We start from the raw sequence: 21981 nt of genomic DNA, 5'->3' as shown, positions 1-21981 counted from the left end.
CCCCAGAGCAGAAAAATAAAATGGTAATAAAGTTTATTGCTATGTTATTTTTCAGCAACCCGTCCCGAATTAAGTGCCAGGACGGGGCGGGGCCAGTGCTGCCGAGTGGTAGCAGGGAGCTGTGCGCTTTAAAATGCGCATGTCTCTTTGGCCAGCTTTCTTGGGACGGCCAGCCCGACATGCGCATTTTAAGGGAAACAGCCTTTACACCGCGTCTCAAACCACAATGTGCCTTAAGAGTGCGGTCCGAACCACTGGTGCGTCGTTACAACGCATTCCTTTACCACGCATGTCGCTACAACGACTTGTCTTAAGTAAAGTGTTTTTGAATTGATGTTGGACTTTAAGTCCAACACTTTCCCTACTGTTACACAGATCGGAGTTGGAATAGTAAATTATACTATTCCATTACAGCGCTTTCCCTAAAGCAAGACGTTGTACTGACTTGCGTGGTAACAGAATGAGTTTTAAAGATGCATTCATTGTTCGGACTGCGATATTAAGTGTGTGGTTCAGACACACAACCGCTTTTTAAAGTTCTCTACCCTAGCTGTCTTTGACAGCTGAGTTCCAGAATGCGCAGGCCTCCGGTGCTCTCAGGAGCGCTGAGAGAGCCTGCTCTATCCAATCCTGCCGCTGCTCTCATGCTGTCAGATCAATGCCGGGATTGGTTAGTGCAGTTTCCTGGTCCTGAACTGCCAGGAGGAGAGAAGACACCCGAGGGAGGACGACGTCGCGTGGCAAGTTAGAAATAAAGCTTAATTTATTTTTAGTGCCCTCTGGCTCACCACCCTCGGTAAAAGCCAGCTGCCACTGGTAAGAAGGGAGTAAACTCTGGCGAAGAGGGTCGTCCGCAACTCGCAGGCATTCTACTGGAGTGGATTCAGGACACCCAGGAATTTTGTTTCAGATCACTTGTGGAACCCCACTGACCCCCCTGAGTTTCTGTAAACTACTTAAGACCTGGCTCTTCAGGCGCGATATCTCCCTCTAATCTACCCTGTACCTAATCTAAGAGTAGCGCCTGGAAGCCCAGTCTGCGCTTTATAAATACCCATTACATTTTGCCCTCTATGACGATGTGGTTTTTAGCATATTTATGGGTTCATTAGCCCGGCTTCTCCTGCTCCTGACTGTTATGCTATAAAGGTTCCATTTTAAAAGCTGAATTTCTTCTTTTCTCTGCCTTGTGACAATCCCCGTGGAACCGTGGAGCCCCGCCCCTTTCTGCTGTTCATTAAAATGCTCCAAGAGAATGCTCTTTTGAAATCTGTAGCTCTTTAGATCTTTTGTTCTCTGGCTCTTTTGTTCGGATCTTTTCTCTATCTATGCACTTAATCTCAAACATTATTGTCTCTTTTTAACATTCAAAGATGTAAGTGAAGGCGGTTTTTTTTTTTACTTCTATTGCTTTCCTGGAATTTCAGCCTTTGTTTTAATGAATGTGCATTGTTTACGATAATGAAAGGTTTCCTACATCGGTTTGTTCTATATTGACTCGTGAGCCAAGATAGGGCTAAAAGGCCCCACCACACCCCAAGATACAGCTCTGTCACCATTAAGGTTTATAATTTATAATCTTGGTTTTAAAAGTCACAAATGAAGGAACTACATTACAGGAATGTACCCCCAAAATACCCTATAAAAATAATTTAAAAAACACCTTAAAAAGCACACATCTTTGTTTGAGTCAGACATGCAAAACATGTAAAAAGCACACACGGTCGACCAGCAGTGGGTAATTTAAATAAAGTCCGAGCTCATAGGAAAAAATGATTGTAATAAAAGAGAAAATAAAAAAGCGTAAAACATCTTGAAGTCGCCTTTTCCTATAAGAGTCGATTTAAAAACAAGGAGCCTCTGATCTATCCTGAAAGAGGCTCGCTAGCTTCCCCCCAAAAAAGGCCATCAGAAGGGTGGGTAGATGAGGTATTATTCACCAGCCACCACACTTTTAAAGTTTTTTTAAAAGATTTTAAAGCAGTCTTGTCCTGTTTATTAAGGATAAGGCAGTTAACACAGCTATTAACACTATGTGGTTCCACATGCTGAATCTGCTGAGTGTAAGTCTCTTTAGGGAATTATTTTTAAACTTAGAAACAGGTGCCCATGGCATTTGGGGCCCTGCTTGAAGTTTTTGGTCTTGGCCTCGTCGAAACCTCTGGTACGCCTGACATCAAGGTCTAATAATGGGTACACCGAGCTGCATCGAGAAGTAAGTGGGAGCTCTGCATGCGACTTGAAAAAGTGGCCACCTTAGAACCCAGACAGGGCCGTTTCTACCATTAGGCAAGACTAGGCGGCTGCCTAGGGCGGCAAAACAGGGAAGGCGGCAAAAAACATGAGTTTGGGAATATCTAATGCATCAATTCTTCTAGCCTGGATGACAGGGGGAGAGAGTGATGGTAGTAAAAGAGAGGGGGCTGCATCTTTCAATTCTCGCCTAGGGCGGCAAAACACCTAGAAACGGCCCTGAACCCAGAGTGGCTTCCTCAGTTGATCAGACGAGGTGTTCCAGTGGGCCTCTGTAGTAGTGCAAACAGTGATCAAGTTGCAGAAACCTCCAGGTGTGCTAATGCCGGAAGGAAGTAATATTTGAGCAACACATTACAATCAAGTCTGGCACACAGCTGAAGGGGGAGAGTGTTGGTGCCTCAGTCTAAGGTCTGTCTTTCAGAGGTCGGGATTTGTCACTGCCATGGATAAGAATTTCCATCACTTTGTTTCAGCACTCTCCGTCAGATCGTCAATGACAGGTAGTCTCCCCAAATGCTCCTTCACGGAACATGTCTATCGAGCCAGCTACTACAGTTTGATGGGTGGCGACGTAGTCAGCCGCTGCAGGTGTTGCATCCTTCGATGTAGTGTTTGTGCTCTAAAACGTTTACCCAGTCACCTGGCTCAAAGAACTCTGTCGCCTTACCCTTCACTCAAATCATAACTGCAATTCGCATCCCACAATATTTTCCTTAAAGCCAGAAACGTCTTCTGTTTCACAGCAGCTTCCAGTGGCGGTTAACCGCTAAGGCGGAGGAGCATCACCTCACTACTCTGCAGCAGTAAAAGAAAGGAAAAACAATGATAATAACGTAATGTTATTATCATTTTATTTTGTCTTCCTGCTGCGGCAGCTTTGGGTGAGGGGCAGGGGGGCTAGAACACTCCTAAGTGCGCAATGACTGTTTGTCCGGCCATCCTGACCCGTCCAAAACAGTCATGCGCACTTTCCCTGTTCTCTATGCAGGCTCCATTACAGTCTGTGTGGAGAACATGCCCATCCCTCCAGCCCCTAGCTGAGCGCCGTGTCACAGCACTCAGACCAATAACAACACTGCACTGCAGCGTTGTGATTTGTCATGGGAGCCTAACTCTGCTTCCTGTTCCTGGATTCAGACGCAGGAGAGCAGAAGCAGAAACACGGGCCCTGGCGGCAAGGTAGGTGTTGATTTGTATTATTTTATTGTGACCCGCGTCCCCCCACCGCGCGCCTGCCCCGCCACCCGCAAGCTGTGCCGGCCACCACTGGCAGCTTCATGCGAGAAGTCTGCAATAATGTGCAATGTCAATACTTGAAGATGAACGGCAAGCCCACTATTTCTTGGCCACTTGCAGTATGGTTCGACCTTGCTGATGGCGTAACAAACACAGTATTACTAGCCTCGGGTGAGCAGGCCTGTGCTTGTCCCAGCCTGTGTGCACTTTTAAATTCCAACGGTTCCCCCAAAAAGTTGTTCAATAATTAGGCCAGGAACTACTACAGAAATGAAAACATATAATTTTTTCCATAGCTTCAGATATGCCGTTCGATTGGATATTTGATCTCCTTGACCGGTCCTCCATATCCACTATTTTCCCTCGCAGGTGCCATATTTCAGCTCCTCAGTCCAAGCACTCATTCTGCTGTCTCTCCACAACTTCCACTCAGAAGACCATAGACTTGACTTTTTGTGAACAGATGCTAATTCAGTCCGCAAGGATTTTACTTCAGAGACCAGGCGAGTCATTTTGATACCAAACAAACATTGTGGAGAGGATAGACAGCATTTCTTGTATTATCATTATCCGCAAAACTGCTGCCATGTTGGTAGTCATTGGATGAGTAGCCGATTTACCTCCCACTAGTGCTTCAGAGAAAAGGAGCTGTCTAGACAGTTTAGAAGTCTTCATGGAATAACTGTATTGTACAGCTCCTGTCAAACAGTGAATCAGACAGTAGCAACAGCCTGGAGCAGGCTACACCGCAAATGCACACAGCAGTCTAGTCCACAGAGCTATAAAGTAACTGTCTGATCCGCTCTTACCTTTGTCGGTAGATTAAAAAACAGAAATTGTGCCAATTGGGCCTCGAGCTTCCACCTAGGTCTGTTTTTATTTGGTTCTGTCTGCATACCCTTCAGCAATGAGTGAAGTTCTCTGTTGCAGTCGGCGAGTTCAAGCACTCCATAGGATTAAAAGATGGGATTCCGGAGCCACGGCAAAGTTGTCAACAAGGAGTCTGCAGCTTATGGCTTCCAATATGCCAGCCCTCCAGAGCTGCCAATCGCCACATGGATTTTACAGTGATTACGCTGTCCTCCACTCCTTTACAGGGGACATGCCTGAAACTGTCCACAATGGATCAAATCGTCACTACCCTTGGATGTGGAGTGACTGACCGTGTCTCCTGCGTATGAGGTCTCTCACACGTCTCCATCCACTCAACCCATCCCTCAACGGCACTGGCAATGCTGCCTCTATGGTGGGGTCATAAAGCGGCGACCTATACCAACATCCAGGCTGCTCCCCGGTCAAAGGCAGAGGAAGCCGGTAACTGTAGGGTTGATAGGTCTGTTGGGTCAGCCATGCCATACTTTTATTCATGAACCTCGCCCTAGTCAAGCAATTTGTCAAAAGATTGTTCTCTGAAGACAAGAACTTGGCAAGGGGTTGAGAGCAGTAGGTAAGGATTGGGAGAAGGTATTTTAAAGGCAGCAAAAGAGCTATAATGGGTTTTCCAAGAACTTAATGTGGGCTTAGAGCTCGCCCATTGCTTACAATTGGTTGTCTTTATTGTCACTCATATTTGTTACTTCTTATTCGTAGGAATTCCATGTCCACCTCGCGTTTGTCCCACCCCTGGGTCAAAGCCTCTACCAACCTTCTGCGCAGCTGACTTGTGCTCTTCTACTGCTTGCTTTTTAGGAAACAATTTTCTTGTTGGTTAAGCATTCCATGAGAGAGCATGTTTCTCCCACTTCTTTCTCACGTGCTTCCACCAAACAGCTGCCACCCCCTGCTCCATTTTGCTCTATTTGTCAAGAGATGCTCTCTCTCTCTTTCACGTGTGTTTCTCTACACTCTATTCACACTCTGTCGCTTCTCCCCCCCCCCACTCCCCCCCACTGTGTGCAGCTCCCTCCACCTGGTTTTATTTTGGTTTTAATCCTCTGTTCCCCATTTTCCTTCCACCTACTCCTCTGGTCCAGGAGGAGTCTGGCTGCGGTGTTCTGAATGGTCTTTTGAAGGAGCTAGATGGAAATTCTGGCATAGAGAGAGAGTTGCCGTAGTCGAGGCAGCTGCTGATGAGGGCCTACGTGACGATTTTTCTGGTATTGATTGGTATCTATATGAAGATTCTGCGGAGCATGCAAAGGACGTGGGAGAAGGCGACTGCATTGACTTGCCGTTTCATGGTCAGTTGGCTGTCGAGGATGATGCCAAGGTTGTGTGCATGGTCTGTCGGTGTGGGTGTTGACCAGTTTTATGCTGGTCCCATACAGAGGTGTTCTTCCCGACGATCAGTAGTTCTGTTTAGTCAGAGTTGAGTTTCAGGCAGTTGTCTCTCATCCATTGGGCTAGATTGGTCATGGCATTGCATTAGCTGGTTTTGTCGTTGGAGGGGTTCTTGGTGAGCGAGAGGATTGGTTGAGTGTCGTATGCATAGAAGATTATATTGACTCCGTGGGCTCTGACGACGTCTGCCAGGGGGGTCATGTAGATGTTGAACTGGGTGGTGATGAGAGGTGAACCTTGGGGTACGCCAACATAGAGCCACGTCAGAGCTTATTTGAGACACTGCTTTATGCATTACATGCAAGTGATGCCAGTCACAGCCGTGGCATAGTCTTTTTTTGTAGGTGTGTAAACGTACTACAGAGTCAGATGAAAGAAGAGCTGGCAGTGCTACGGGTCAAGCAGCTTACTACTCGAGCACATTCTGCTGTTGACACCTATGAACAGAAGTCAATGAAAACTGTGGCGTATGAGTATGAATGTTCTTTAATCCTCGACACTCATCGTAGTAGCTGCTGCTTTATGGACAAACTGTTAAGAATGAGTGGAGTAAAATAGTGCACGGCCTATCCCAGTTGTAAAGCATTACAGAGCTCTGGCCCTTTCCACCTGGTTTGCTATCAGTCTGTTAGGTAGAAAGTGCAGCATATGGTAAAATAACAGTAAGACAGACCGAGAACAGAGGTTTTTATTTCCCTTTGGCTGATTCTGCACAGCTTCAGCAAAACATGCTTTTTTTGTTAACTCTAGAATATGGCCAAAAGGCATTTAAAAACCCAAGAGACTACACAGGTGAGACTTTTTGGCTTTGCCAAGGCATATTTCTTTTGTAACGAGGTGGGGGGGTGGGCGGTCCAATGAAAGGCGGTGTTTGCCTGGCTGGGATGCTGAGATGGCTGTGGGACACAACAAGGCAGTGGATGACGACAGCTGGCTGAGAGCTCATATAAGTAAGCTTATTATACATATAATTTTAGTAAAATCAACAGGTCTTATCCAACTCAGATCTACAAATAAAATCAGCAAAGAATTAACTTGATATTTTAGGGTGCGTTTTTTTTCAACTTACAAGTTTGCATTCTTGACACAGCACACTGGATGTTAGGTGTGACCCCGCCCCCCCCTTCCCACCCCCACCACTGGTTATCATGGCCCTTTCATGACAGGAGGAAAGGTGAAGCCCTAGGCAGAAAGGTGAAAAGATAATGAAAGCTAAGACCGAAACAAGACAGAAAAGGAAGGAAGGAAGGTCAGGACAAAGAAGGTGACTGAGAAATAGAGGTGATCCAGACAGGAAGGGGAGGGGTTGATTCAAAGGCCTGCACAGGAAGTTAGGTTATGTTAATTTAATTTATCACGCATGAATCATCCCGGGAGGGGTATCTTGGTGCTAGGGCAGATTGCAGGCATAGAACAGACGCCAAGATGAAACAGCACTGTCTTGAGCAATGGTCTGCACACATTCGGATGTGATGTGGCGGATCATTCCAGTAAGGGGGGAGCCAGACAAGAGAAAGCCCTTCCACCCGCTCTGGACCCGACATGTGGGACAGTGAGCAAAGCTTTCTCCCTGGATCTCAGGAGCCTAACTGGACATTAGTGCTTGAGCTTCTGGCTTTAGGTAACTCGGGCCTTTGCCCATTAATGATCTGTAAGGCAGCAGATTTTAAGGACTATTCCTTTCCTTACAAGCAACCAATGTAAGGAGTACCAGCGGCAAGGAGCGGGCCGAGCTAGGTCCACGGGCGTGGTGGACCTTTTGATGACTATGTGACTACAAAGGACATCACGCTGTCCTTAACCAGATAACCAGTATCCCCTAAAGAATATGGATGTTACATTGAGACGGTTCAAGACACAAGCAGGTGTCACCTGGGTTCTTGAAAAATCTGGTTTAGTGCTCCATAAAGCGGATTAGGCCTGTATTCTATGTTTAAGGATCCTTGAGCTAGTTATTGTGGGCGAACCATGTTGACTAGTACGAGACGGGTCTGAGCCATTGTTCTCTAGTTACCCGTCCGGTATCATGTTTTTTAGATATACCTAGAACCCTCACTAACAAAGAGGATAACGAGGAACTCTAAGGTATTTTTAAATTTTCTGGATCCCGCGTTGGTTGAGTAGTTTTTTTTCCAAGAACTTCCTCCTTCCACCAAGTCTTCGAGGAGGTGGAGTCTGCCATGGTGGTATCATCCTACTAGGGTGGGGAGAGGATGCAGATGAAGCATGACACTACTATGTGTGTGAGGCTTCCTCTACCATAAAGGGTGGCTTTCCCACTGGATCTAACAGAAATCCTGTTACGTCTGTTGGGTGGAAGTGCTGAACACTTCCCTGTAATTTAGAAAGTTGTGTTCCTTGTGACCTGCTTTCTGTATTTTGGGGAGCCCCTGCACCTTTGTGGGTTGTGAACCAATGTAAAAATCTCAGAAGGTGTGTGGGGAAGGCACCAGAAGAGAGGTAGCAAATGAGGCGGGTTGCTGTATTTTGGACAACTTGTAGTTTGGATAGTAATGTCTCATTTGCAGAGGTGAGTATAGCGTTACCATAGTCTAATCTGCTGAACCATGGTTTTCCTCGCCGAAAGAGGAAGAAAAGGAAGCGCTTCTCTCAACAGGCACACATAATTTGGAAACAGAACCTGCTCTTTCATAGCTAGGGTTTGGTCTAATCCGACATCGAGGTTTGGGTATTGGAGCATTGCCTCGTTCTGAAAACTACCAATCGGAAGACCAGATCTGTTGGGCCTTACCGAACAGCATAATCTTGTTTTTTCTGCACTCTGCTGTAGGCATTTGTTTGCCATCCAGGCTGCGATTGCTTTCATCCCAGTCGAGAAACGTGCTTTTATTTTGACCAGGTCTTTGTCAAAGGAGATGACCAGCTGCATGTCATCGGCATAGGACAGTATTTCAAATCCAAAGAATTTGACAAACTTGGCAAGGGGGCTACATATGTGGGCTACATATTTGTTAAAGAGTATTGGGCTTATACATGAGCCATGAGGGACCCCCTTCTCTGTCAGCATGGTAAGAGATTTGAAAGAGCCCAAAGAGATGGTTTGAGTTTTTTTAAATTATTTTAGAAAATCACAGAACCATTGAAGAGAAGTGGAGAGAAGGAAGCTCCATGGTTGTACTAGAAGGTGGGAATGAAATAAAGCCAAGGTCCAGACCAGCTGGAGATGGAAAGAAGAGCAGCGGTCAGACATGAAAGGAAGGGATGGATGACGATTCTAGGAATAAACAGGAAGGCCAAAGCTCCTACAGGAAATGGAAAGAAGGGCAAGGCCAGACAGGAAGTCAAATCCTGTACACCATTTCAGCGTCCAATTTTGAAACATTTCAAGCACAGACATTGGAGGAATATTAGAACATTGGAATGTTGGAAGCTCCATTGAAAACAATGGCGTGCTCTAGGCTTATAATGGCTGGTAGAAGCCCAGAGCTCCAACATTCCAATGTTTCTTTGCTCACAGCTCAGGCTGTGAACAAAGGCTTCAGGGAGCCTGAGGGGATTTGAATCCCCTTGCGCGCCCTGAAGGCTTTGTTTTATTTGTTAGAACATTCTGCCCTCTAGTGGCAGAATGTTCTAATAGCCTTATAGCCCTTCGTAGCATGGCTATATCGGCTATTATAGTCCCACTGCCTTGTTAAAGTCCCTCGACTTCGGCCTTTAACTATGCAGCGGGCCTTTAATAGCCGGTATAGCTCGCTACGGCGGGCTATAAGGCTATAATAACTCCTCATGAAGCCTAAATAACGAGACGAGATGAAAGAAAGTAAAATCAATCAAAACAGATTTATTTGCACATAGGATAAACATCTTGATAAAGTGCAATGATAAATAATTAAAAATATACACATCACACACACACACACACATACATACATACAAAAATGACAACACATTTTATTGTGCAGGACAATCTGGCATAAACCCAGTGCTTCGTTGGGACAAGTAATATTTCATCCATTCTTCAATGAAGGGGGTTTGAAAATTCCGTAGACCACGCGGCACACTCAGAAGTTCAAACAAACGTGGCATTTTTAGGTCTACTTCAGTATCTGTATGCATATAATATGTGCATATTTCAATGAAGCCTCCTATTTGCTACAAAGTTCTGATCCACATTTACATACCTATTTCTTTATACTCACGCACAACCAATCATACTACACACTTATAAATAAAGTCTAGTATTTGTGCCCCTGTTTGAACGGGTCTAACCGAAGTCACTGAGCATCGTGTCTTCTAAAACCACGCCTGGCTGGGCTGCTCAAATGACTATGAAAATTGTGGTCCCAAATCCAGAAGTAGTAAACTTAACCTAAGCACCATGAAGCTCCCTGCTCTCAAAAGGAAGCCTGGACCAGTCTGCTCCAAGCCACTTAGCACAATGGGGCACCTCAAACCATGTACAACACAGAACCCTGAGGCAGCCTAATCCAAGTGACATGGAGCACCCTGGTCCTAAAACCACATCATGGAAGAAACCCATGTGGTACAGTCCTCCATGGTCCTGGAACAAAGAATGGACCGGTCTATCCTATTTGAAATGGCACCTTGCAGTTCCCAAAGCCATGCTTGGGTCGGCCTACTCCAAGTGGCTTGGAGCAGTGTAGTTTCTAAAAACAGCCCTTGGTCAGGCATAAATCGAATGACCAGGAACAGAAGTGAGAGGCCCGGGCCGACAAGTTTTAAGCGACCCAGAGCACGGTATGTCACAGAAATCCTCAGATGACCATGGGCTCTTGGCCACTGCTATGGTCATCATCTTCCTGATTGCAAGGCTGGCGGCACAGAGCCACACAGAGGTCTTCATGCCTACAAGAATTGTGTGAGAAAGAATCCTGTCCTGGAGTGTCAGTAAAATAATTTCAAAGTCCTTCTCAACTAACCGCACCAAAGAAAAGAGTTCAGGTTATCAAGTTCCATCTTCTATAACTCTTGCCCCCCGCCCCCCCCCCCCCAATGAAATTAGTCTGATAAAAAACAATTTGATTTGTTGCTATCTGCATCTTGAACGTACCTAAAGTTTGAACCCTCCACCCCCTCCGAAGTAATCGCCATCCCTCAAAGAGAAGGTTACTTTGCTCTTTTTGAGCCTTTAAAGTGCACAGTCAAAAATCACCAGCTGATTGAGAGCAGAATAAGGAAATCTTCGCCATTGTCTCCGCTTCAAAATATATTATTCATTTCTTTCATTTGCACTGTTCCTTTAAAACACGGGGTGCGGAACACCAAGGAGAGACGCCGCTCCTTCCCCATGGCCCGAACAGCACGCCCATTTTCAGGGTGTCGTTGACCCTCTGTCCAGCAGAGGGCGACACGACGCCGGACAAAACGTCACCAGCGAACCGCAGGCAGGAAAGCAATGCCTAGATACAAGCGCCGCACCAGGCTTCTTTAGGGCTTCACGATTCTTTGTACCTGGAAGAAAGCAAGGAAAGACTTAGCTGTGAGATCAATGGAAACAAACAAACAGTCACCAAGTATCCAGGAACCCTGGGCGAATCCTCCCAATGTATGGTAGCTACTTCACTCCATGTCGTTCGGACATGGTTGTCACAAATGGGGGCGAGAGGGGGCGTTATGCCAAAGACTCCACATCTTCCAAGGCCCTGAACTCCTTCAGCAAAGTTTACTATGGATTTTTAATTGCAAGCAAGTCGGCCATCTTTGTAATAATAATGAGACCGCTTACATGACAATACAACTAGACCGCGCCAGAGGTTATGTTTTTTTTCCCCTACGGAACATTTTTTTGTTTTTTATTTGTATTTAAAAAAAAAAAAAAATTAAATACAGATGCCTATGGCGACTATCAAAAATGGAAACAGTCTCCTGAGGGCCCCACCTTAAGTTCTGGCCCAAGCCTCACAAAAGCATATGACAACCCCGCATTTGGACACCATGTTTCCAGCCATTGCTTTCATTTGGCAATCTGATGCATTTAGAGAGATGTTGATTTGGCTTCCATTAAAGCAGTTCAACCGGCACACCTTATCACAGTCACTTTTGAGAGAAAAGCCAAGACTGGATTTAAGATGTGCGGACGTAATCAAACATAGTAGTACCCCAAATGTGGTGTAATACAGAGGCCCTTGACATTTTTAGAATTACATCACATCACTTGAGAAAAAAAGTAAAAATTTCCCTTGCTCTCCTTAAAATGGTTTGTAATAAACAGAATTAGAGACATATGAAGAAAAAGAAATGCATTCTAGGAATAATACATTGCGTAAATTGAGATAGAATACATTTCCCAAACCACAATCCATTATGTTCTGCATTTTTTTTTCTTCGCTCAAACAGTTCAAAAGTTATAAAAATGCAGGGACATATACTGCAGTGGAAGGCCCTACAGACAGGTTGTATTTGGGTGTTAAACCAACACTATTGAAGCGAAACATTTGCCCACACAGTATTAACATGTCAAAATGATACACTACTGCCACAAAATACGCCGCATAATTTGCTTTTTCTCGACATATAATTTAGTCAACACTGCCACATAATTTGGACCTCCCCTGCCACATAATTCCATTGACCCTGGATGTACAGAAGGATCAGGGGCGCAGCTCCATGGGGGGGGGGGGGGTGTTTAGGGTGTTACACCCCCTAAAAATGTATTCTGTAGTAAATAGTTGGGTACAAGTACCTTCAGTCGGATAGTGTGAAGTGTCTGTTGGATTTCACTTGGGATTTTTGCATGCCCACACTGACAAAAACACACATTCTCTCTTGTCTATGTTTTGAAGGCCTTAAAAAAATGTTGATTAGTTTGACAAATATTACATTTTAAGTACCACTAACAATTTGCCCCCCTCTCTCTTTCCACTGCCCTTTAAGCCCCCCCCTCATGTCCCGTTTCTCATATGTGTTTTTACAAAAAGTTCCAGTGTGATTGTTGTGAATTCTAAAGTTTACCTCCCTCCACCAATCATACTAACCAAGCCACGCCCCGGAGAAGGATAGAATGTTATGGGCTATAGCAGCCCAGGCCACAAGCCGTTTTCAATACACTCAAGGGCAAGTTACAAACACTGGTGAGTGCTGGACGTGCCATGACCTTTGTGTGCGAGACAGACTGGAGGGGCTAGGCAAGTGTACTGGCCAGCCACTCCCCACAGCCCCCGGCACTGCCGGCGACCACACACAGTGGCCCACCCACTAGCCTCATGGGGAAACTCCCAGTTAGCCTCCTTCCCATTAATCTCTGGAGACTTGGTGAGCAACTTTCTGAAAGGTTATTTTCTCAAACTGGCAGAACTCTGATCTTTCCAAGGTCCAGACTAGAGTAAGTGATGCAATAAAGGCTTTTTTAACTAACCATGTCTTGATTTTTTAAAAGGTCTACCAATCACAGAAGGCAAACAAACCTGACGCCGATAAGCTGGTCACCCAGTGACCTGGTAAACCCGAGTATATAAATGTAAAAAAATGAAAAAAAACCTGAGCACTCGGGGATTCCAAGATTTCGACAGGAGAAGTTCTGCATGATCAACTAAAACTCTGAATGCACACTAAGGGCCTTATCTGGAGTTTGACAGCATGTTCGTCGGTCTGTCAGGGGAGCGGAGGACTGACTACCTTGTGCAAAGATCTCTACCAGGCAGGCGGACTCTGTGCTTTCACAGCAGCCGCCGTGGCTCCTCTCTGGAGGAGCTGCAGACCTCCTGAACAGCGGCCATGGCTCCTTTTCTGACAGCGCTGTAGGTCTCTATAACAGCCGCCATTGCAACATCTCTGAAGGCACGTCAGCCCTCCTGAACAGCCCCCATGGCTCCTTCTCTGAAGGAGCTGCAGCGCTCCTGAACAGCGGCCACGGCTCCTTCTCTGAAGGCGCTGCAGCCCTCCCGAACAGCGGCCATGGAACCTTCTCTGAAGGCGCTGAAGCCCTCTTGAACAGCCGCTGTGGCTCCTTCTCTGAAGGCGCTGCAGCGCTCCTGAACAGCCGCCATGGCTCCTGTTCTGACAGCGCTGTAGGTCTCTGAAACAGCCGCCATTGCAACGTCTCTGAAGGCACGTCAGCCCTCCTGAACAGCGGCCACGGCTCCTTCTCTGAAGGCACTGCAGCCCTCCCGAACAGCGGCCATGGAACCTTCTCTGAAGGTGCTGAAGCCCTCTCGAACAGCCCCCATGGCTCCTTCTCTGAAGGAGCTGCAGCGCTCCTGAACAGCAGCCATGGCTCCTTCTCTGAAGGAGGTGCAGCGCTCCTGAACAGCGGCCATGGCTCCTTCTCTGAACGAGGTGCAGCGCTCCTGAACAGCCGCCATGGAACCATCTCTGAAGGCGCTGCAGCCCTCCCGAACAGCGGCCATGGAACCTTCTCTGAAGGCGCTGAAGCCCTCTCGAACAGCCGCCATGGATCCTTCTCTGAAGGAGCTGCAGCGCTCCTGAACAGCCCCCATGGCTCCTTCTCTGAAGGAGCTGCAGCGCTCCTGAACAGCCGCCATGGCACCATCTCTGAAGGCGCTGCAGCCCTCCCGAACAGCGGCCATGGAACCTTCTCTGAAGACGCTGAAGCCCTCTCGAACAGCCCCCATGGCTCCTTCTCTGAAGGCGCTGCAGCGCTCCTGAACAGCCCCCATGGCTCCTTCTCTGAAGGAGCTGCAGCCCTCTCAAACAGCGGCCATGGAACCATCTGTGAAGGCGCTGCAGCCCTCCCGAACAGCGGCCATGGAACCTTCTCTGAAGACGCTGAAGCCCTCTCGAACAGCCCCCATGGCTCCTTCTCTGAAGGAGCTGCAGCGCTCCTGAACAGCGGCCATGGCTCCTTCTCTGAAAGAGGTGCAGCGATCCTGAACAGCCGCCATGGAACCATCTCTGAAGGCGCTGCAGCCCTCCCGAACAGCGGCCATGGAACCTTCTCTGAAGGCGCTGAAGCCCTCTCGAACAGCCGCCATGGATCCTTCTCTGAAGGAGCTGCAGCGCTCCTGAACAGGCGCCATGGAACCATCTCTGAAGGCGCTGCAGCCCTCCCGAACAGCGGCCATGGAACCATCTCTGAAGGCGCTGCAGCCCTCCCGAACAGCGGCCATGGAACCTTCTCTGAAGACGCTGAAGCCCTCTCGAACAGCCCCCATGGCTCCTTCTCTGAAGGAGCTGCAGCGCTCCTGAACAGCCCCCATGGCTCCTTCTCTGAAGGAGCTGCAGCGCTCCTGAACAGCGGCCATGGCTCCTTCTCTGAAGGAGGTGCAGCGCTCCTGAACAGCCGCCATGGAACCATCTCTGAAGGCGCTGCAGCCCTCCCGAACAGCGGCCATGGAACCTTCTCTGAAGGCGCTGAAGCCCTCTCGAACAGCCGCCATGGATCCTTCTCTGAAGGAGCTGCAGCGCTCCTGAACAGCCGCCATGGAACCATCTCTGAAGGCGCTGCAGCCCTCCCGAACAGCGGCCATGGAACCTTCTCTGAAGGCGCTGAAGCCCTCTCGAACAGACGCCATGGATCCTTCTCTGAAGGAGCTGCAGCGCTCCTGAACAGGCGCCATGGAACCATCTCTGAAGGCGCTGCCCCCCCGAACAGCGGCCATGGAACCTTCTCTGAAGGCGCTGAAGCCCTCTCGAACAGCCGCTGTGGCTCCTTCTCTGAAGGCGCTGTAGCGCTCCTGAACAGCCGCCATGGAACCTTCTCTGAAGGCGCTGCAGCCCTCCCGAACAGCCGCCATGGAACCTTCTCTGAAGGCGCTGCAGCGCTCCTGAACAGCGTCCATGGAACCTTCTCTGAAGGCGCTGAAGCCCTCTCGAACAGCCGCCGCGGTTCCTTCTCTGAAGGTACTGTAGCGCTCCTGAACAGCCCCCATGGATCCTTCTCTGAAGGAGCTGCAGCGCTCCTGAACAGCCCCCATGGCTCCTTCTCTGAAGACGCTGCAGCCCTCCCGAACAGCCACCGCGGTTCCCTCTCTGAAGGTACTGTAGCTTTCCTCAACAGCCGCCATGCTTAATGCAGCCACTCAGCAAACTTTTTCCCAAAAGAGGGAGTTTGTTTCTGAAAAACAAAAATAAATGTCTCTGGCTCGATTGGGAGCTTTCTCCCAGTGTATGTGTGTGTGAGGGGGGCGGGGGGGAGCCATCATTTGTTTTGCTTTCCTGTTCTCCACACCAGGATTTTCCTGGAGGACGGGCACAGGATATGTTTTGAATAGTGTCTGCTCTAAATAGTGTGGACGATCTGAGATGCTTAGAGCGATGGCCCGGCATCCATTGTCACAGCTGTAATATTTCCCCTCGCAGAGCCAGAGGAGGCTCAGATAATGGAAACAAGGGCGCTCACCGACTCTACACTCAGCAGGCGAACTGAGGTCTGGCAGGTACCCCACTCCCTTTGTGGCACTGCACCCCTCCACCAAACTTTACATAAGCCCCCCAACTTGCTTTCCAGTGGAAATACAGCAGGATCCAATTCAGTCTGAATTTGTAACCAGCCAATTGGATTTGGACGTCAATCTGTTGAAAATATTAATTGTTCAAATATCTTTATTGCACATTAAAAGAGAATTACAGATGCCTAAATTATCATCAATCAACCTGACCAAGTTTCAATTTCACCTCTATGTTTTTTTCTCTGCGGTGAGTGAATGTAAAATGTGTCTCTCGTCTGTCAGATGTGTGTATGTGTCATGGCTGTCCTTCGTGTCTGAAATATCCACACGAGACTTACACTTCAGTGTCCACTCACAGCTCGCACTCCTCTGATGCGTGCATTATTTGTTCCTCGTGTGCCTCTGCCATGTGATTCTGTAATCCCTGAAGGGTACTGTGTGGCTGGTTTGTGTGATCTTTGTGTACTTGCATTGTGATTATGTAGTGTGTCCCTAACACTTTGTCTGTGTTCAGGTTATTTGTGTCCTTGTCATGTGTATCTGGAACCTTGAGAATGCTGTGGGAGTCTCTACACTCTTTTTGTGTGTTTTTAGACATTATTTACTTTTTGTATATTATGTACTGAGTCTGTGTGTTTGTCCTTTTTGCGGTTTGTCTCTATACAACTCGTGTCACCATGGATGATCTGAGTACGAACATTGTGTGTGCTGGTTTTGAACGTGTGCACAATTTATGTGAAAGCAGGATACACTCTGTGTATGCTGTGCTCTAGCATTAACATTGCAATGTGTCATGTGAATATCTTATGTCCTTTGTGTCTTATTAGTTTTACTTGTGGGTGTGTGTGAGCTGTGAATCTGTTGTGCCTGTTTTATGTGTGGTGTGAACGTATCTTTGTGGGCTTGTAGTCTGTGTGCATTTCTTGTGTGGTTTTAGTGCACATCACATACCGAAATCATTTAGCAGACGTGCAGAGTGTTGTGTTTGCATGAGCTTTACATGTGCTGCTAGTGACATTTGCATGGGGTGCGTCTCTTGTGAGCCATTTGTACGTCTTTGTATTGTGTACTGTGCGATACATAAGATGTGGCTAGTGTCTGTCGATTGTCCCTGTATCTTTTGTGTCTAGTTGTGTACAAAGTATGCCACACAAGACTTGTCTAACATCATAAATTAGAAGTTCCTGGGTCTGCACTTCCAATATGTGAGAACACAGGAGGAACAGGTGCAGGAAACAAAGGGCCTCTGTGGGCTGCCCACACTGCCCCCACACACCTGCACCCAAAACAACCCTGTCAATCACAGACTAAATTAGTCTGTGATTGGCAGGGTTGTGTGAGCTTCCGAATGCAGACAACACAACCATCGACAGGCAGCTCAGTCAGAGAAGGAACAGCAGGCTGCTGCAAGTCACTCGCGGCATCACCCCAAGCCATGTGCTCTTGACGCCATGTGTGCTCTGTGACCTGCTGATGCCATGTGTTCTCTGTGACCTGCTGCCATGCGTGCTCGGTCACCTGCTGAACGTGGTCGGTCCCCTGCTGCGCCCAGCCTCTCCCTACTGCCGACTACAGTATCAGCCGCCGACTCTCTCAGACCCGAGACCTAGTGACCGGTTTTAGGCAAAGAGCTTAGTAGGCAAGAAAAGCAGGGGGCCCTTGTTGCTGACAGGGGTGAGGGAGCGGGGGGAGGGGACGACACATCTCAGAGGTTGCATTACCGCAATGAGCTTTCACGCTGGGATAAAATCTGGGACCTGTGGGGTACCGACAGATCACTGCAGTACGTGCATTCACCCACTAAGTTTTCTGGCTTGGGTTATAACGCGAGACATACACAGATATTACACATCGAACGGTGCGACAGATACATCAACGCCCACGTGTGAGCCGACTCTGTATTTTAACCTGTAAAATACATTTCATGTTTGTTGGCTTCTTTCGGTTTTCATTTAATTCTTTTTAACCATGTCATCAGGTTGTTTTCCCTTTCTCCATATTTCTCCCCTCGTTTTCCAGCTCGGTTATTTCCTGTAGTTTCTTATTTAACTCTATCCAGACCCCTTTTAATTTTTCTGACATTGTGTTTTCTTGTCCATCCATACCTTCTCTTTTTCACTACCCCTTTCTGGTTCCCCTTTTACCATCTATGTCTCTCGAACCTTTTAGAGTGGTAGGCATGTGCCTCACCGACAAAAGTAGAAGTGTGTGCGCGTAAGGTAACTGGGGGTGCCCTCCTAAACTACCCCAACCTCATCATCTGGGCCCCTGCCCAATAGTCTTCACCCCCCCCCCCCATCTTCTCACCTTGGCCTCTTCGCCTCTAGCCCCTTGTCCAGCCCCTCCCCCAGGATGCCTCCCTGCTTCTTAACTCTCACTTGGTCGCCCTCCATGTCCCCTGATCCCAAGGGGTCTCCCACCGCACCCAGCTGACTCACCCGCTCTGAAGGTTCAACTCAGGCCACGCCCCCATGAGGGTCAGCTGCTGCTCGAGCTCCACGATCCGCAGCCCGATGTACCCCGAGGACAGGAGCAAGACCACGACCCTGAGGGCAGAGAGAAGGCGGTGAGTCCCACACGGGTAAGGCACATACACAACATGAGTATTTGCGTACATTCACCCAGAAGGGTATCTTGGTGCTGAATCACAGATGTTTATTTTTACCCAACTCAATGGTACTCATTTTATCGACCTCAGAAGGATGAAAGGCTGAGTGGACCCACCAGGATTTGAACCTGTGACCATGAGGTCAAACGCAGGCCCACACAGTGGATGCATTAGTCCACTATCCCACCAGATACCGCCTTACGACTCATCAGAAACACACTCAATGACTGCAGTGGACAGGAGGGTTTCAAAACACAGTCACACTACCCAAAACTTGAACAGATCACCCATCCTTTTTCTCCAGGCCACTCCGGTAAGCTATAAGCACAGGTGTTACTACATGCCAAGACATAGCGGCGCAAACCCAATAAAATCACAACCAGTCCTCGTGAGCCATTTCAAACATTTCTGACGAAGGCCACACAATACTAACCCTGGGCAGAGCTGGCGTAGTGCCTCTACGCGTAGCTCCACGGAGTTTTATAAAAAAAAAACGCAGTGGAGCTACGCGTAGCTCCGCTCCCGCCCCACTCCCAAATTATTAAAAAAGATATAAATAAGTGACTTACCTGTCTTTCTGCTGCCTGGCCGCTCTCCTTCCTGCTCCTCTCTCGTGTTGTCCATCTTTAAAAAAAAAAAAAATACACTACGTTGTAAGTCTTGCGCATGCGCACACACAAGACGTTCAACGTAGTGTTTTTTTTTTTTAAAGAAGATGGACGACGCGAGAGAGGAGCAGGAAGGAGAGCGGCCAGGCAGGGAAGGTGGCAGAAGGACAGGTAAGTCCCTTCTTTAAATCTTTTAAAATGATTTGGGAGGGGGGGGGGAGGGAGCGGCCAACTCCGCTGGCAGAGTTTTTGCCTACTCTGTGTTAGCCACAGAGCGCGGAGTAGGCAAATCTCAGCAAACTCTGCTGGCCGAGCGGAGTTACCCGCCCAGTGTTGCATAATACGTAGACTACTATCCAAGCACCCAGCCGCAGCCCGTGCAGGTAAGAGCGGTGGGGCTGGGGGTGGAGACAGAAAATAAAATTAAATAAATAATTAATTTTCCCTCTTCATCTTCCAGCAAAATCCCCCCCACACAGTGCCCCACCGCTCTTACCTGCACGGGCCACGGCTGCAAGCACCCCTACACAGTGGCGCTTGCCTGTCCACAAGTACGCTCCCGTTCCGGCCACCCAGTCATATGCTCCCATTCGCCATGGCCCCATAATCACTGCCCTCTGCCCACATCTTGCAACACACCCGCAGTCACCATGGTTGCACACCCCTGCATGCCCTTACAATCTTACTTCTAGATATTGAAAATTGGGACCCATCCAACAGGAGTGCATTACACAGGACACAAACCGGTAGGAAGGAACAATTATCAGGAGGAGGGGTGCCTTGAAATCTTACGTGGAGTTTTTGTAAAGTGCTGATGACCCACCCTGCGGCGACCTCAGAGCACTTTCCAGTAAGGGTACGTTTAGGAGTGGTGGTGGTGGTGGTTGCAACATGAACAATTTTTTGGAACCCAGTCATAAGGATGAAAACCATTATCTGAACCGGGAACAAGAGCATTGAATTATTTCAGCCATCGAATATGTGTGGGAGCTTGGATTTGAGATGCACAATGGTGGTTAGAAAGGCCTTCCCCTCCAACTCTGCACCTCACCCTCGCTGACACACTTCAGGAAGGAACTCAAGACCTGGCTCTGCGACTGACTCTGCAGCACAGCCCCTGGATACCCTGTCGGGTGATAAGCAGCGCTTTTGAAGTACTGTGTGAATGAGTGGTTAGGCGTAGTTTTTTAGCAGGGGTAACACACGTCACATGCAGTCCTCATGGGGACACCCAGTCTCTACACGTTCACAGACTCCGGTCAGTGGTCTCACACTAGTCCTGTGTTCACATGCACTCCCTGTGGTCGTACACACAGTTCATCTTTCACACGCTTAAAGAGCCCTGTGGTCACGAAGAGCCCCCATGGCCACTTCCTCACGGTCCCTGTGTTCATACAGTCTCACTGGTCATATACTCCATCCCTGCACGGACATGCAGTCCCTGAGATTGCATTCACGTGCACTCCTCGCTCACACCTGCACGGTCGTATACTCACAGCATGAGGTAGATGATGAGAAGGAGGTTGATGGAGCTCAGGTTCTGCCAGCTGGTCCTGCTGGACGTCTTCGGGATCGAGGACTCTCCTGGATCATAAGTGAGAGTGAGAACGAGTGAGAAAGAAAGACCCAGATACAAGGGATGCAGCATAGAGACGCAAGGGCACAGACAGGGTCACACATACCCAAAGGCCTTTATAATAAGCGTGATATGGGTTTTTGGAAGTATGGTGGAGAGGAATGAACTCTTTCAGACCTGCCACAGATGGGGAGGAAAGTAGAGGGATGTGTCTAAAATTAGTCTTCAGAGACACCAACCTTTGCTCCTTGTTGTTGGAGAAGACTTCTTGACGTCATCTTCGATTTTGACTCTGCTGTGCACGGACCCCCCACCATCTGCAGAGGGAAGAGGATAGGTGGTTAACCCAGGCAATAACATGACAAGGAATTCAGAGTGCGGGTGAGTGTCACAGTGATACTGGTTTGGGTGCGTTAATGTGTGCGAGTGTGCATGTGTGTCCGAGCCTTCCACCGCAAGGAACAAGTCTCATGCAGAGATATTCCACCAAAAAGGGCAGATCCTCTGCAATAAAGGGGTAGGTGGCCTTCGCAGAATAGGGCGGGTCCTTCAAAACAAGGCCAAGCCAATCACAAGAAGGAGGCGGGTTCTCCATAGGAATTGGGGCCAGTTACAGAAAAGGGAGGGTCTTTCAAAACAAGGCTGAGCTATTCACAAGAAGGAGGCGGGTGCTTCATAACAAATCGGGGTCATGTCCTGAAAGTGACGGGTCCTTCTTAACAAGGACATTTACAGTAGGGAGCTGGTCCTTAATAACAAGGAAAGTCCACTTTGAGAAAACATTGGGGCCTCCTCCGCTGAAAAGGGTAGGGCCGCTGCTTCGTTTCTCACCAGGGCATTTAGTGCCTCATCCTATCCATATACAAACACATGCTGTTTTTCTCCCGGGCTCCTTCCTTCAACATCTGCATTCCTGATTCATAAAGGTTTTTGAGCCCCTGAGGAGAGCAACAATCTCAAATTCCAAACCTGAATTTCGTTTGCAAAATTCTAACAATTGAACATTTCTGCAATCATAAATTGGTCCTAGAATGGCGATATATCTCACAGTATACTGTATTGTCAATCGATGTACATTTAGTGCTGGGG

The 21981-nt window shown here is 48.1% G+C and overlaps 1 protein-coding gene across 3 annotated transcripts in view; it reads right to left on the bottom strand.

The window, feature by feature from the left end:
• Positions 1 to 9554: 9554 nt before the first annotated feature.
• LOC146772442 (uncharacterized) overlaps positions 9555 to 21981 on the bottom strand; it is a 179809-nt gene continuing 167382 nt past the window's right edge. For all 3 annotated transcript variants that reach the window (XM_085638717.1, XM_085638718.1, XM_085638716.1), the window contains 4 exons: positions 21132 to 21209; positions 20813 to 20900; positions 18539 to 18646; positions 9555 to 11205 (listed from right to left, as the gene is read on the bottom strand). In XM_085638717.1, the coding sequence (XP_085494843.1) occupies positions 11190 to 11205; positions 18539 to 18646; positions 20813 to 20900; positions 21132 to 21209 (290 nt within the window). In that variant the 3' untranslated portion in view covers positions 9555 to 11189. The remainder of the gene's footprint in view (positions 11206 to 18538; positions 18647 to 20812; positions 20901 to 21131; positions 21210 to 21981) is intronic.

The sequence above is a fragment of the Triturus cristatus genome, chromosome 12, assembly GCF_964204655.1.
Source record: "Triturus cristatus chromosome 12, aTriCri1.1, whole genome shotgun sequence".
Lineage (NCBI taxonomy): Eukaryota > Metazoa > Chordata > Amphibia > Caudata > Salamandridae > Triturus > Triturus cristatus.
The sequence above is the reverse complement of the archived record's forward strand: the minus strand, read 5'-3'. Positions and strand labels throughout refer to the sequence as shown.